At 35.9% G+C, this 16,743-nt stretch overlaps 1 protein-coding gene across 3 annotated transcripts in view; it reads left to right on the forward strand.

Moving 5' to 3' along the window:
* Positions 1-16,743, forward strand: part of UGGT2 (UDP-glucose glycoprotein glucosyltransferase 2) — a 147,037-nt gene that overhangs the window by 63,242 nt on the left and 67,052 nt on the right. For all 3 annotated transcript variants that reach the window (XM_025262666.3, XM_006074284.4, XM_025262667.3), the window contains 7 exons: positions 2,951-3,070; positions 3,956-4,041; positions 4,580-4,715; positions 10,624-10,755; positions 13,948-14,112; positions 14,450-14,573; positions 14,664-14,762. In XM_025262666.3, coding sequence (XP_025118451.2) covers positions 2,951-3,070; positions 3,956-4,041; positions 4,580-4,715; positions 10,624-10,755; positions 13,948-14,112; positions 14,450-14,573; positions 14,664-14,762 — 862 coding nt within the window. The remainder of the gene's footprint in view (positions 1-2,950; positions 3,071-3,955; positions 4,042-4,579; positions 4,716-10,623; positions 10,756-13,947; positions 14,113-14,449; positions 14,574-14,663; positions 14,763-16,743) is intronic.

A 16,743-nucleotide genomic window follows, 5' to 3' on the forward strand; every position in this document is an offset into this window, starting at 1 on the left:
CTTGTCCAATAATGATGCTGTTAATCAGTTGACTAGACATGTGGGTTTATTTCTGGACTTTGAGTTCAGTTCTGTTGATCTGCATCTCCAGCACCAGACTGTTTATTTTTTTTACTGTAGCTTTGCAGTGACTTTAAAAATTGTGAATTTTTAATTTTTAAAGTCCTACAACTTTATTCTTCATCTTTAAGATTGTCTTGGCATTTTACACCTTTTTCCTTTCTTTTTGAATTATGGAATGAGCTTGTCCATTTCTGTAAAAAAAAAGACAAGCTGGAATTTTTATTGAGATTTTGTTGAATCGATAAATTATTTAAGGAATATTGCCATTTAGACATATTACAGTTGCTATTTAGACATCTTCCAGTCCGTGAATGTGAGGTGCCTTTCCATTTATTTAGCATAATTTCTTTCAACAGTGTTTTGCAGCTTTCAGTGTAAGTTTCAGGGTTGTTAAATTATTTTTAAGTATTTTACACTTTTTGATGTTACTATAAATGGAATTGTTTCCTTATGTTTAATTTAGAATTTTTCATTGCCTTTTATTTTTTTGTTGTTGAAGTACTGAATACTGTGGCACTTCCTAGAAGTCAGATTCTCACCCCTCCCTGGGATTTGTGATTATTGCTGTTTGCTGTTGTTTAATAGTGACTCATTTTATAGAGTCTGTATTCTTTTTCATGTGTGGCCACAGAAATCTCTGTTAGGTTAGCCTATTCATCTGCCAACTACTGGACCGAGGTTTTACTTAAATACCTGGAACCAGAAAATCTCCCAATCTTTGCATCTTGACAGAGGTGCTTTGTGTGTGTCACACGTGGAGGGAGGGAGAGTAGCACACACTGAACATTCAACCAGGCGGTCTGCATCTCTGCATTCGCCTTCAATTCTTGTTTGCATAGAGCTTGAAAGTCAACCAGAAGTGAGAATGTAGGGCCTTCTCTCGGTCTTTCCTGAGCATGTCCATGGCCTTGTACATTCCCAGGAGTTCATCAGAACCTCTCAAAGCCCTGTTTCCCATTTCCCAACCTTTCCTCACTAGGTTTGTAGTTACTTCAACGTGTATTCCAATGATTTTCTATTTCAGGAGTGTCTAAACATTTTCCAGTAAACGTTTTACATCAATTAGAGTAACAGCTTTCATACTAGGCAAATTATGAGTGAGGCAGGGTAAAGGCAAGACTTTTCAGAAGGTTTTCTAGGAAGTCACCAGACAGTTCAGACAAAAACTTAAAATTCTTTCAGAATAAAGCCCATTCTCCTGCTTCCAATATTGGTACTGGAATGTGAGCTGTCATTTTCAAGGCTACTGTTTAGGCTGGTAGCAGTAAATGGGATTGAGGTAAATTATTACAGTACCACAAATCTCAGTGTTCTTACTGAGATTCAGAGTTTTTTCTTGAATAAACACTCTCAGGGTTGCTGTAAAATTTTGATTGATTTTCATGGTTCTGAAAATGATCATTCCCACAGATTTTCTAGTTTTTCCATGCTTTTATATAAGGATGAAGTTTTGGAATTTCTTACTCAGATGTTTTAGCTAATGTCACTCCCCCAAAAGAACTCAAAAGATGTGAACTGTAAGTCTTTGCTTCCCTCAGAATGAGTATCAGCCTCTAACAGATTGACCTATCCTGTGATTCTTTGTTGACTTGTATAACTCCCTGGATGTTGAGGTTGTTTTACAGGTTCTAATCAATAAATGACAACATCTTCTTTTCAGTATCTTGGAAGCCTAGTAGATAGCCAGGGCCTGAGTTATGACCAGCAGAACAGATGGAGGTAGATCTTTGGACTGTCAGTGCTAGTTCTGCACACGACTTTGTGAGGCACCCTTCTAGTTCCTGTTGCTGCTTCTGTGTGTATGCTCACCTGAGACTAGAGGCAGGGCAGTCAGTGTCTGGGAACCTAGTCAACGTGATTTCCTGTGTTGTCAGTAGTTCTCTAAAACGGATCCAGATATCACCTCAACTGCTTCACCCAGCACTCATGGCCATAAATTGTGTCATTTCTATAGTTTTCTAACTTTAGTATTTGTGATAAGAATCACGTAGGGCACTTGTTTTGAATGGGAATTATTTAGTAGGTCTGAAGTGGTGCCAAGGAATCTGAATTTTAAATAAACCCATTCAGCTGTTTTGATCCACATCAAAAGCTACTCAACCTCCAGTCGTGAATTCAAGTTCAGTGGGACTGATGCATAAAGCATAATGCTGGTTTCTCACTTGAAATAAAAAAAATATAACTCACCACCAAGGGATAAGATACTCACATCATATATCTTTTCCGTATTGTAGAGCCAGATAGGACTGTCATTTGCTGTTTGAATTATCTTCCTTCAGACTGCAGTTGTGAAAATGCCCCCAGGAACAAAATTGAGACGAACGTGGTGCTTGCCTCATGTTCCTCCTGCTTTCAAGGGTTGTAGCTCCTTAGTTCTTGATTGTTGATTGACCCATACCTCCAAGCCTCTAAACAATGGTTTTCTCTTCCTGTTATTGTTTCAGGAGAGAGGGCCAGTTAAATATAAGCTATTCCACCTTGATTAGAACTGGATGTCCTAAGTGTTGGTTTTAAAAATTTAATTTTTCTAAGTCATTTTATTTTCCTTATGTCCAAGCTTTTAAATTTTAGAGAGGTGAATGACCTCATTGCCTCCTATACCTTAAATGGTTTATGAAGACTATTTAATATAGTTTAATTTTTTAATATGAAAAACAAGCAAGTAAATAGTTGTTTCAAAGGAAATGTAATGTAAAGGCTATGGGAATGTAAAATTGTTGCACATAATGTTTGTTCCTTATAGAATATTCATCTAGCTTCTTATACTTAATCAGAAATGTAGAAAATCTTAGGTATATTTCACTTGCTATTTGATAAAGTCAGATTTGGCTTTGAAAATGATTTAAGTATTAATATAGCTTTCACAGCTTTCTGGATTCTTTTCTAGTGGGTTAATAACTTAGAAACTGATGAGATGTATTTAACATGGCCTTCAAGTTACCAGGAACTTTTGAAACCAGTATTCCCTGGAAGTATACCTTTCATAAGGCGTAATTTTCATAATTTGGTGAGTTTTATATTTTGAAATTTTGTGTGCATCTTTTATAAAGATATCACTGGGTTTTTTGGTACTACCTTGCTGTTGGTAATTAGGCATCTGAGTAATAAGGAAGTATTTGCCTAATTGTAATAAGCTTGAGGTGGCATGGCTGACTAGGTTTCACAAGCTATCAGGCCTTTTATTGTTTTATACCTGTTTATTGTTTTATTGTTTATACCTGCCTTTTATTGTTTTATCCCCATGTACCTTTATAATACCAATATTAAGTTGATGGGTTATGGTTAAATTTTCTAAAAGGAATTTATGATCAAACTTTACTTCTATAAGAATTAATAAATTTCAGTACATTTAAGGGAAAAATAAATACTACTTTGTAATCTGTGCATATAAATGTTCATTATTACAGTGTTAGGTAACCTTATAGAAATTTAAACTGTGGAGAAAACATCTAGGGCTTTTACAGTTTTTCACATAGTAAGTGAATATCTTAATTCCTACAGCAGATGTTAAGCCATTATTTTTTTGGTCAAAATTCAATTTGTTTCTTTTTTTAAAAATTTATCACAGAAAACCCAGTGAATACTTAGAATAAGATATTTCACTTCCAAAAAAAACAAAAAACAAAAACATTTACTTTGAGCTGTGCTTCAAAAAGAAGATGAGTAATCTGATTAAATTTCATGTATTATTATATTGGGGTGGATAGCTTTTAGAAATTCATCATAAACTATGAAACTCTTATATACATTCCTCAAAATTCTTTACTAGAAAGTTTTAAGAAATTGTACCTTGAATTTCATACTTTTAGTTACAGAAATTATATTAAATTTCAATTTCATAAAAATTCTGAAGTGTTAAAATGGTGATTATAGACTGTCTACTTTTTTTTAGGTTCTGTTTATTGATCCTGCTCAAGAATATACCGTGGATTTTATAAAAGTTGCTGAACTTTTCTATCATCATAAAATTCCTCTTAGGTAATTGTCAATTTATAACTGTCAATTGAAGGAAATCCAGTGATGTTCACGTTGTGTTACACAGGGTGTTAATGTGGAATTCAAAGTGATGTTATCTCAGTGCTGTATGTTGTGAAGAATCATACACCCTTATGATAGACTCTGTTAATCACACCTGCTTGCTAATCTTGTTTACTGTATTACCTTCCTGAGAGAATGATCTTGTCACTTTGGGTGCTTCAAGATAGATCCATTTCCTATGGTTGTGTTAAGAGTACACTTCCCGGCCCCCCCTCTTTTTTTTTTTCTGGAAAAAAAAGTAGCCACTTGATAATGTCACTACCAGAGAGTTTTACATTTTGGAAGACTCCTACAGAGATGAGAATTTTGGTGAATAGTCATTACAAATCAAACCTTTTCAAACAGTGATACTCTTCTTTACCCCATCTGTTAACTCATTCCCTCCATCTAGATGTTGAAGTCTAATAATGTTTAAAATCAGTGGTTTGTTATGGTTCAAGAGGGAGTTGTAACATTTCTTATTCATCTTCTTTCCTAGAATTGGTTTTGTGTTCATTGTTAATACAGATGATGAGGTTGATGGAAAAAATGATGTTGGAGTTGCCCTTTGGCGAGCTTTCAATTATATTGCAGAAGAGAATGGTGTATCACAAGCGTTTATGTTCATAGTACATGTGAGTTAATGCACTACATATAGTTTCTTCAGAATGTAGAGTGTTTTTGTGTTGTTATCATTATTACTATTTGTTTTAACATTTTAGTTTATAAAAACTGTCATGATAGATTAGTGCACAAGATGAATTTGATTCTTGCAACTCTCAGCTTAAGTACACAATATTGTCCCCACTTTATAAACAAGGCAACTGAGGCTCTGCCAAAATCTGAATTTATTTAGGTTTACCCAACTGATAAAGGAACATAAATTGTATACATAAATTTAGAGGAGGCATATTGATAGAAAATAATTAGAGAATTCTTGAACTGGGTTTTGAATAAAATCATGAGTGGAGAAGATTATTTCAAATTTAAATGTTCTAAGTGGCAAAATTTATAAGACTTCGTAGAGATTTTCAAAGGAGGAAAACTTCACGGCAGCAAATTGGTATCAGAATGATAAATGATAAGATTGATACTGAATCTGACAAACTAAGAAATTGGTAAGAATCTGATTAAGGAAGTAACATGAGGTAAGAAGATTATTTTATAATGGTGGTTCTCTTATGGCTCATAATGGAAATATAAATGCATTAAAGAACTGTATTGTTGGTGTTAAGAGAGTCAGATTATAGCTTTAAAAATCTTCTATTGATTTTTATATTTATTGTTCTATGGCTTGTCAACCGTTATTACAACTTCCTATCATATTGGAATGGACTTAAACAGCTCGTAGCTGGGCAGTTAATGATAATGTGGTACAAACAGATAGGATTTCACACATTATGTAAAAAATAATATCAGGTAGTTTAAAAACTTAGTGTGAGAAACAAAGCATTAAGATGTTAGAAAGAAATTAGGACCACAAAGGAGTTAAGGTTCCTCAATAATATTTTAAAAATTATGAGTCTGAAGGAGAATACTGATAGATTTAGCTACTTACAAATGAAACCCAGTGCATTGTTCATCAGATATCATAAAACAGATATCACAAAGTAGTGAAGGAAAAAGTTCCAAGGAAGAGAAATATTTGCAGTACATGATATGTATTAGATTTCCTGCAAATTGAAAACCCAGTGAAAAAAATACATAAAGAGATTTTTCAAAATATTAGAGGATACATTAATGTTAAGCCAAAATGTATTGAAATTATTAAAGTAAGTAAATGTTTATTACAATTAATGGTAACTGAGTATCTCGGAAATCATAAAAATGCAAATAAAGCTTACCCTGAGATATATCTTATCTCCTATAATTTGGCAGTAATTAAGAAAGCTGACAGTATCATACATTAATGAGAATGGAGAACAATGGAAATTCCTTTCTGCTGTTACACTGCCTATAAGAATATGAATTGGTATAACCACTTTGAGAAACAATTGTAGTTCTTCAAAATTTGAGGTTAAATTTGCATATTCCCTACACACATGCACACACACATACTTTGAGACAAATCGTTGCTGTAGGAGACTATTAGCAGAATCATGCACAATAGCAACAAACTGCAAACTACATATATATGGTATATTGGTATACTATATATATATATAATCCATATTAATCAGTAAAATTTAATCATTTCACATGATGGATCATGATATGCTAAAATTATGGATGTATTAGAGGCATAATGAAAGTATAGAAGGCTGAAATATTACCATGTACTGTATAAAGCTCAAAAAGCAAACAAAACTAAATATCATAGTGCCTGGAAATACATTCAGATAAAACTCTAGAACTTAAAAGGTAAGGAAATGGTAAACATAAACAAGATGATGCTTGCTTCTGAGAAACAGAGGGAGATGACATTGGGAGGAAAATTGTGCTTCACCAATAGATTGCCAGGAGAAATATCAATAACCTCAGATATGCAGTTGACACCACCCTTATGGCAGAAAGTGAAGAGGAACTAAAAAGCCTCTTGATGAAAGTGAAAGAGGAGAGTGAAAAAGTTGGCTTAAAGCTCAACATTCAGAAAACTAAGATCATGGCATCTGGTCCCATCACTTCATGGGAAATAGATGGAGAAACAGTAGAAACAGTGGCTGACTTTATTTTTGGGGGCTCGAAAATCACTGCAGATGGTGATTGCAGCCATGAAATTAAAAGATGCTTACTCCCTGGAAGAAAGTTTTGGCCAACCTAAACAACATATTAAAAAGCAGAGACATTCCTTTGCCAACAAAGGTCCGTCTAGTCAAGGCTGTGTTTTTCTAGTAGTCATGTATGGATGTGAGAGTTGGACTGTGAAGAAAGCTGAGCGCCGAAGAATTGATGCTTTTGAACTGTGGTGTTGGAGAAGACTCTTGAGAGTCCCTTGGACTGCAAGGAGATCCAACCAGTCCATCTTAAAGGAGATCAGTCCTGGGTGTTCTTTGGAAGGAATGATGCTAAAGCTGAAACTCCAGTACTTTGGCCACCTCATGTGAAGAGTTGACTCATTGGAAAAGACTGATGCTGGGAGGGATTTGGGGCAGGAGGAGAAGGGGACGACAGAGGATGAGATGACTGGATGGCATCACCGACTCGATGGATGTGAGTTTGAGTGAACTCAGGGAGTTGGTGATGGACAGGGAGGCCTTGCGTGCTGCGATTCATGGGGTCGCAAAGAGTCGGACGCGACTGAGCGACTGAACTGAACTGATATTATAATCCACAGTGATGTTCATTTTCAGTGTTATCTGGTTTGTTTGTGGAGATGGTTCGTTTTTTTAGTTATACTTCACAATGTCCCATACTTTTTTTGCTTACCAAGTTACATAACATTTCTTAAAATTATATATGGCTGAGTCCCTTTGCTATTCACCAGAAGCTACCACAACATTGTTAATAGACTATGCATGTGTGCTAAGTCACTTCTGTCATGTCCAACTCTTTGCAACCCTATGAACCATAGCTTCCCAGGCTTCTCCGTCCTTGGGATTTTCAAAGCAAGACTACTGGACTGGGTTGCCATGTCTTTCTCCAGGGCATCCTCCCAACCCTGGGATTAAACCTGGGTCTCCTGCATTGCAGGCAGATTCTTTATCATCTGAGCCACCAGGGAAGCCCATAGCCCAATACAAAATAGAAAGTTCAAAGTTTGGGGGAAGAATTTAGACATTCTGAAGCCAAGCAATTGGAGATTAAATCACAAAAATTTGAAATTTATGTATGATGTTCAAAGGTGTAAGTCTGTAATATTTGGGTTAAAGTACTTACATATCTGCAAGTTTGCCTTCCTAACTAGATTATAAATTTCACAAAATTGAAAATCTCTCTTTTGTGCTTACAAGATGTTACATACACATGTTAATGAAAATGAAAGGACTTATATTTTTATTTCAGGTCTCAAATTCTCATAGTGTATTAATATATTTAGATTACACACAGTCTTTTGCTTTCCATAGGAACAGAGTTGGTTTAAAAAAGGATTGCATTTTTAATAAACATTTGCATATAAACTATATTATCTAAAATGTGAATAAATTGCATGGCATCGCAAATTCCTCAAAAAAATTTTTGAAATTATATATAAGAAGATTGAATTGCTATGTATCTAAAGTAGCTTATGTAAGACATTCTAGCTAACTTAGATACCTTAGGAATACCTAATATTTTTAAAGTAACAAATTAGTAAAATGACTGACCTCAAAGACTTTTCATATATAACTTTTGCTTTATTCAGAATCTTATTTTCTAATCAGTTTATGTTTTACAGAAGGCTGTACTTTCCCCCTTTTTTTGAGTTATTAAGATCATAGTGGAAAATTCTGAAAGAGATGGGAATACCAGGCCACCTGATCTGCCTCTTGAGAAATTTGTATGCAGGTCAGGAAGCAACAGTTAGAACTGGACATGGAATAACAGACTGGTTCCAAATAGGAAAAGGAGTACATCAAGGCTGTATATTGTCACCCTGTTTATTTAACTTCTATGCAGAGTACATCATGAGAAATGCTGGACTGGAAGAAACACAAGCTGGAATCAAGATTGCCGGGAGAAGTATCAATAACCTCAGATATGCAGATGACACCACCCTTATGGCAGAAAGTGAAGAGGAACTCAAAAGCCTCTTGATGAAAGTGAAAGTGGAGAGTGAAAGAGTTGGCTTCAAGTTCAACATTCAGAAAAGGAAGATCATGGCATCCGGTCCGTCCACTTCATGGGAAATAGATGGGGAAACAGTGGAAACAGTGTCAGACTTTATTTTTCTGGGCTCCAAAAATCACTGCAGATGGTGATTGCTGCCATGAAATTAAAAGATGCTTACTCCTTGGAAAGAAAGTTACGACCAACCTAGATAGCATATTCAAAAGCAGAGACATTACTTTGCCAACAAAGGGCCGTCTAGTCAAGGCTATTGTTTTTCCAGTGGTCATGTATGGATGTGAGAGTTGTACTGTGAAGAATGCTGAGCGCCGAAGAATTTATGCTTTTGAACTGTGGTGTTGGAGAAGACTCTTGAGAGTCCCTTGGACTGCAAGGAGATCCAACCAGTCCATTCTGAAGGAGATCAGCCCTGGGATTTCTTTGGAAGGAATGCTAAAGCTGAAACTCCAGTACTTTTGCCACCTCATGTGAAGAGTTGACTCATTGGAAAAGACTGATGCTGGGAGGGATTGGGGGCAGGAGGAGAAGGGGACAACAGAGGATGAGGTGGCTGGATGGCATCACTGACTCGATGGACGTGAGTCTGGGTGAACTCCATGAGTTGGTGATGGACAGGGAGGCCTTGAGTGCTGCGATTCATGGGGTCGCAAAGAGTTGGACACAACTGAGCGACTGAACTGAACTGAAGATCATAGTATGTTCTACTTCAATGTAAGGAGAAAACTGCCTCATAAACTGAGAGACTCATAAAATCAAAGTCTAAGAGCTACTTTTAGATCTGTCACCTCTTAAAGGGATAGGTTACACAGTTTATAGTGATAAAAGGAAATTGCAGAATGCTAATTCCTTACTCTGCAGAATAATATGAAGATTCTGTCAGTCATAATATAAGGATTGTCTCTGGCAATAATACTTCAAGTGAATTGGGACTAAAAATAATATTCTTATTTGATATATCAAAATACTACCTAATGATGTTTGTACTTACTAGTTTTTCCCCTCTGCTTGGTAGGCTCTTTCCCCAGAATGTCTTGGCTCAGGTTCACGTTAATGTTTCAGTAAATCATCTGCTCAGAAATACCATCTTTCTTGAGGCAGAGCTGTCTGTTATCCCCATGTGGAACAGTGTCTGGGTCATGGTAGACGATCTATAGTGAAAGGGGAAATGGGGAAAAAAATAAAGGGGTAACAGCTTACTTTATGCCAGTATGATTAAAGTATTTTGAGACTGGAGAAAGAATGGATGTATAGAAAAAAAGCTAGTTAAGATATTTACTAAAAAACAATTGGATATGAAAATAAGCATTTCTGAAATAAGTCATTTAAACTATTTGTGTGTGTGACCCCGTGGACTGTAGCCCACCAGGCTCCTCTGTCCAAGAATACTGGAGTGGGTTGCCATTTCCTTCTCCAGGGGATCTTCCCAACCCAGGGATTGAACCCAGGCCTCCCGCATTGCAGGCAGACACTGTAACCTCTGAGCCACCAGGGAAACCCAAATATAGATTTTTTTTTTTAAATAAAGGTAACCATTGTTTTATTAAGAATTATAGGGTCTGGCTTAATCAAAATAGACTAACATAGAAACTTGATGCGGTATTTTGAAAGCTATAGAATATTCACAATACCACTTTAGTTAGAAGATGATAGATTTTATTGTTAAAATAGTTTGCTTATCTCTGTATGTGGGGGTAAGTGTGTATATATAAATGAATGTATGTAATATGCTTAGAACCTAGAAAATATAAAATAAGTTCTTTGTAAATATTCATGCTAAGGAAAAGAAATAAAACTAATTACTGTAAGATGAAAATCATAATATCTTTATTTTCACAGGTGTACCAAGAAGTGGAGAATCACAAAATACTCACTGTGAACAATGTCAAGCGTGTTCTCCAAAATAAATTTCCTCATGCTAATATTTGGGATATTTTGGGAATTGATTCTAAATATGATGGTGAAAGAAAGGTAAGTTGGAATGCAAATTTTTAAAAATATGGTGAAGAAGCTTTTATTATCTCATGAATAAATGATCTTTATATAACTAACTCTACAATCAGATTTAGATTTTAAACGTTAAAAAAAGGGAAATTTATACCTTTGAATGACACGTTTTATACAGTGTTTAAGTTACCACTGTTGACATCAAAAAAGTTACTTCTCAGAACTAATAGTGTAGAAAATCATTAAAACAATTAACAAAATGGCAATATGTACATACCCACCAATAATTACTTAAATGTAAATGGACTAAATGCTTCAATCAAAGGACAGTAACCAGATGGATAAACAAGCAAGACTTGTGTATAAGCTGCCTCCAAGAGACTTAACTTCAGATCTGAAGATACACACAGACTGAAGTGAGGGAATTAAATAGGTATTTCATGCAGTGGCGATCAGAAGAAATCCGGGGACCAGTTACGTCAGATGAAATAGAGTTTAAAACAAAGGCTGAAATAAGGGACAAAGGAGGATATCATATAATGATCAATGGATCAGTCCAAGAAGATATAATTGTGAATATACATATCTCCTTCAGTTCAGTTCAGTCGCTCATCGTGTCTGACTCTTTGCGACCCCATGAACTGCAGCACGCCATACCTCCCTGTCCATCACCAACTCCTGGAGTCGACTCAAACCCATGTCCATTGAGTTGATGATGCCATCCAACCATCTCATCCTCTGTTGTCCCCTTCTCCTCCTGCCCTCAATCTTTCCCAGCATCAGGGTCTTTTCCAGTGAGTCAGCTCTTCACATCAGGTGGCCAAAGTATTGGAGTTTCAGCCTCAACATCAGTCCTTCCAATGAACACCCAGGACTGATCTCCTTTAGGATGGACTGGTTGGATCTCCTTGCAGTCCAAGGGACTCTCAAGAGTCTTCTCCAACACCACAGTTCAAAAGCATCAATTCTTCGGCGCTCAGCTTTCTTTATAGTCCAACTCTCACATCCATATATGACCACTGGGAAAACCATAGTCTTGACCACATGGACCTTTGTTGACAAAGTAATGTCTCTGCTTTTTAATATGCTGTCTAACTTGGTCATAACTTTCCTTCCAGGGAGTAAGCATCTTTTAATTTCATGGCTGCAGTCAGCATCTGTGGTGATTTTGGAGCCCAGAAAAAGAAAGTCAGCCACTGTTTTCACTGTTTCCCCATCTATTTCCCATGAAGTGATGGGACCGGATGCCATGATCTTCGTTTTCTGAATGTTGAGCTTTAAGCCAACTTTTTCACTCTCCTCTTTCACTTTCGTCAAGAGGCTCTTTAGTTCTTCACTTTCTGCCATAAGGGTGGTGGTATCTGCATATCTGAGGTTATTGATATTTCTCTGTTGGATCTCCTTGTAGTCCAAGGATCTCTCGAGTCTTCTCCAACACCACAGCTCAGCATTTGTCACAGTCCAGCTCTCACATACATGACTATTGGAAAAACCATAGCTTTGACTAGATGGTCCTTTGTTGGCAAAGTAATGTCTCTGATTTTTAATATGCTGTCTGCTGCTGCTGCTGCTAAGTCGCTTCAGTCGTGTCCGACTCTGTGCGACCCCATAGACTGCAGCCCACCAGGCTCCCCCGTCCCTGGGATTCTCCAGGCAAGAACACTGGAGTGGGTTGCCATTTCCTTCTCCAATAATATGCTGTCTAGGTTGGTCATAACTTTTCTTCCAAGGAGCAAGCATCTTTTAATTTCATGGCTGCAGTCACCATCTGTAGTGATTTTGGAGCCCAAAAAAACAAAGTCTGTCACTATTTCCCCATCTATTTGCCATGAAGTGATGGGACCAGATTCCATGATCTTAGTTTTCTGAATGTTGAGCTTTAAGCCAACTTTCTCACTCTTTTCTTTCACTTTCATCAAGAGGCTCTTCTTCTTTGCTTTCTGCCATAGGTGTGGTGTCATCTGCATATCTGAGGTTACTGATACTTCTCCCGGCATATATATACAGTTATATATATATGTAATATAGCTCACAGATAATCTAGTTCAGTGGTTACAAGTTCAGACTATTTGTCACACACTTGTAAGTACAAATTCTGTTTCCAAAATGTAGTAGTTATATGACATTGGAAGTGACTCTGTATGTTTCATCATCTATAAAGTGAATATAATAATAGTACTTAGCTTCAGAGAGTAATTATTAATATGTTGGCTATCATGACAATTTTATTGATACATAGTGTTGAGTAGTGAATGAATTATTAGTGATACTGTATCATACAAGATAAAATCCAGATGCTGAAGACCTTCATGATCTAGCCTCTCCACCCCTCTGGCCTAATATCTTCTCCCTACATATTAATAACTCCTTCCACTGTAAACACAGGAAACTGTTTGCCATTACCTGAATATACCATATTCTCTTTTCCCTTCTATTCCTTGCAGTGCTGTCTGTTTTTGCTTGGAATGTCTTTCTCCACTTTTAAAGGACAAGCAAATTTTTACTTGTCCTTTAAGATTTTGCTGTTATTCCCTGAAGAGGGTTTCTATGATCCCTTCTCTCCACACTCAAACTTTGTCACTTCTTTTCTGGGCTCCCATAAAACCTGGTATATGGCCTCAGTTTTGCTTGTATATATGTGTATATATTCAGGCAGATATTTTAGCTTTGTACTCACAGAGTCTATCCAAACACATGAATTCAATGAATGTTTATTAAACAAATGAACATAGAGATAAATTAACCTCTTATGCAGGTAGATGTATTTTTTTAAAGTAAAGTCATACCCTTTTATCAAAGGCCAGAAAACTACAGGCCCCAAGCCAAATCCAGGCTTTCCACCACCTGTTTTTCCACCTGTTTTTATAAACACAGGTTGTTGGAGACAGCCAGGTTCATTCATTCATTTGTTGTGTGTCACTGTAACACACAACACTGTAACATTAGTTTGCACTGTAACATCACTATTGAGTAGTTGTGTTACAGACCAGATGGCTCACAAAACCTAAAATATGTGTCTGGCCCTTTTAAAAAAAGTTTTCTGACTTGTTCTCTGTAGGTAAATTACCTTCCTTTAAGTGGTGTTGCAAAGAACAGATAAAATTAGCAAAACTGACATTTTTCTATGACATACAAAAATGTTGCAGTCCCTTTATGTATTTCTTTTTCAAACAGACATATTCTGTTTAACTCTCTGGTATTTTTTTAATTGAGTAGGCAGGAACAAACTTTTATAAGATGACTGGCTTGGGTCCTTTGCCTCAAGCTCTTTATAATGGTGAATCCTTTGACCGTGAAGAGCTGAATTTTAAGGAACTAGAAATGGCTGTTCTTCACAGAATGATGGATACAACTGCATATTTACAAAAGGAAGTTTTTATGGTAGGTAAGCATGTATGAGAAAATGTCTGATGAATGATATTTATAAATTATTTCTGTATTAGAACTATCTTAATAGCTAAAGTCAATTGCATAAAAGTTTCCATTCTAATCATTTAGTAGTGCTTTTTAAAGTAGTAATTAAATTTATCTGTGCATAATTACATCTAAAAATTGCTTAATTGGAAATAAACTCCAAAGTTTTACAGGAAAATTTATTATAAGAATCTTAAATTGACTTATTTTAGATTAAGCAATCTTTAAATGTATTCTCTGCATCATATTAAAACATATGCATATAAATTGCCTATATTGCCTAAATAATATTTTGTTATTTTAGGGTACCTTAAATGATCGAATAAATGCAGTTGACTTCCTAATGGGTAAAAATAATGTTGTGCCCCGTATAAATCCTTTGATTTTGCACAATAAATGGCAGTACCTTAATTTGATATCTACATCAGGTAAAATAATCCTTCCTTTTCTACAAATGTTTATTGAGTTGTGAATATTTTATTAATTCATTATTTAACATTTAACATTAAAATTTTTAGTAACTGCTGATGTTGAAGATTTCTCTACTTTCTTGTTCCTGGATACACAAGATAAGAGTGCTGTAATTGCAGAGAACATGCACTATGTAACTGAAGGAGGTAATAAGCATATTTTATTTTCCTGAATTTATTCCTAAATGGTAAAAGTTAATAATTTTATTAAATGTTTGCATAACACATTTTTGTATGTTGATATTTGATTAGAGGCCTGGTTTTCAATTTGAGAATTTGTAAATTGTTAGGATAAAAGGATTTTGCTGAGAAAAATGATGCCGCCTGTCCTAGCTAATCATATATGCAGGGGGTTAATCTTATTTCTTTGCCTTTTTTTTAAAGCTAGCTATTCTGTTATTCTCCTTTTTAGGAAGGTGGTAAAACACTTCCAAGATTAAGTAACCTGATAATCTTATAAGGCATGAATAAAAGTGTAATCCCCAGATGAGAGGAGACTAGTTCTGCATTCTGGTTAAACAGTGTCTGAATGTTTTGCTTAGGATAGCGGTCATATCCAAAGGAAGGGGGACCAAGACAGGAACATCTTTGGAAATAATGATTTAGCCTAGATAGGAAAACTGCAATATGACTGCAGACTTGTGAGATACCATGAATTCTTCAGATAATGGAGTTTGGTTGGTTTGAGTTTCACTTTGTTTTGTTTGACCCACTTTGTTCTGGAGAGAACACAGAGAACCCATGCATGAAACATAAAAGAAAGCTGATTTTTATGTTGTTATATAAAGTGGTAACTTTCTGACAATGAGTGATCTAAAGATGAAATTACTGTGAAATAAGGGGTAATTTTTATATATGAGAGAGATTTAAGCAGACAGCTAGTTTTTGAGAATGCTATGGGGTGAATCCAAATTAGGACCAGATCACCTTTGAGTTACTTTCTAACAGATCTGTGATTTTATGTTCATAAAGTGGTCTGTCTACAAGAAATTCAACAAATAATAAAATATAATTCAGTTCCATTGTATGGCAGGCTAAGGTCCTGAATGTGTCAAGTGAAGGGAAAAGTAGAGAAACAGGGAATAAAAAAATAGAAGTATATTTATCAGGTTCTGGATTGTATTTCAAAAATTGCTTCGGGGCATCAGAATAGAGTAAGTTAGCCTATAATTAATGCCCTTAGATTAAATCTCTTTCAATTTAAAAGAATAATTAACTGAGAAACACCTTATTTCTTTATTTTTATGGGATCAAGACCATCCCCAAGAAAAAAAATGCAAAAAAGCAAAATGGCTGTCTGGGGAGGCCTTAAATAGCTATGAAAAGAAGAGAAGCAAAAAGCAAAGGAGAAAAAGAAACATATAAGCATCTGAATGCAGAGTTCCAAAGAATAGCAAGGAGAGATAAGAAAGCCTTCCTCAGCGTTCAATGCAAAGAAATAGAGGAAACCAACAGAGTGGGAAAGACTAGAGATCTCTTCAAGAAAATTAGAGTTCCCAAGGGAACATTTCATGCAAAGATGGGCTCGATAAAGGACAGAAATGGTATGGACCTAACAGAAGCAGAAGATATTAAGAAGAGGTGGCAGGAATACACAGAAGAACTGTACAAAAAAGATCTTCACGACCAGATAATCACGATGGTGTGATCACTGACCTAGAGCCACACATCCTGGAATGTGAAGTCAAGTGGGCCTTAGAAAACATCACTACGAACAAAGCTAGTGGAGGTGATGGAATTCCAGTTGAGCTATTTCAAATCCTGAAAGATGATGCTGTGAAAGTGCTGCAGTCTATATGCCAGCAAATTTGGAAAACTCAGCAGTGGCCACAGGACTGGAAAAGGTCAGTTTTCATTCCAATCCCAAGAAAAGGCAATGCCAAAGAATGCTCAAACTACCGCACAACTGCACTCATCTCACACGCTAGTAAAGTAATGCTCAAAATTCTCTAAGCCAGGTTTCAGCAATACGTGAACCGTAAACTTCCTGATGTTCAAGCTGGTTTTAGAAAAGGCAGAGGAACCAGAGATCAAATGGCCAACATCCGCTGGATCATAGAAAAAGCAAGAGAGTTCCAGAAAAACATCTATTTCTGCTTTATTGACTATGCCAAAGCCTTAGACTGTG

Source organism: Bubalus bubalis, chromosome 13, assembly GCF_019923935.1.
Source record: "Bubalus bubalis isolate 160015118507 breed Murrah chromosome 13, NDDB_SH_1, whole genome shotgun sequence".
NCBI classification, from domain to species: domain Eukaryota; kingdom Metazoa; phylum Chordata; class Mammalia; order Artiodactyla; family Bovidae; genus Bubalus; species Bubalus bubalis.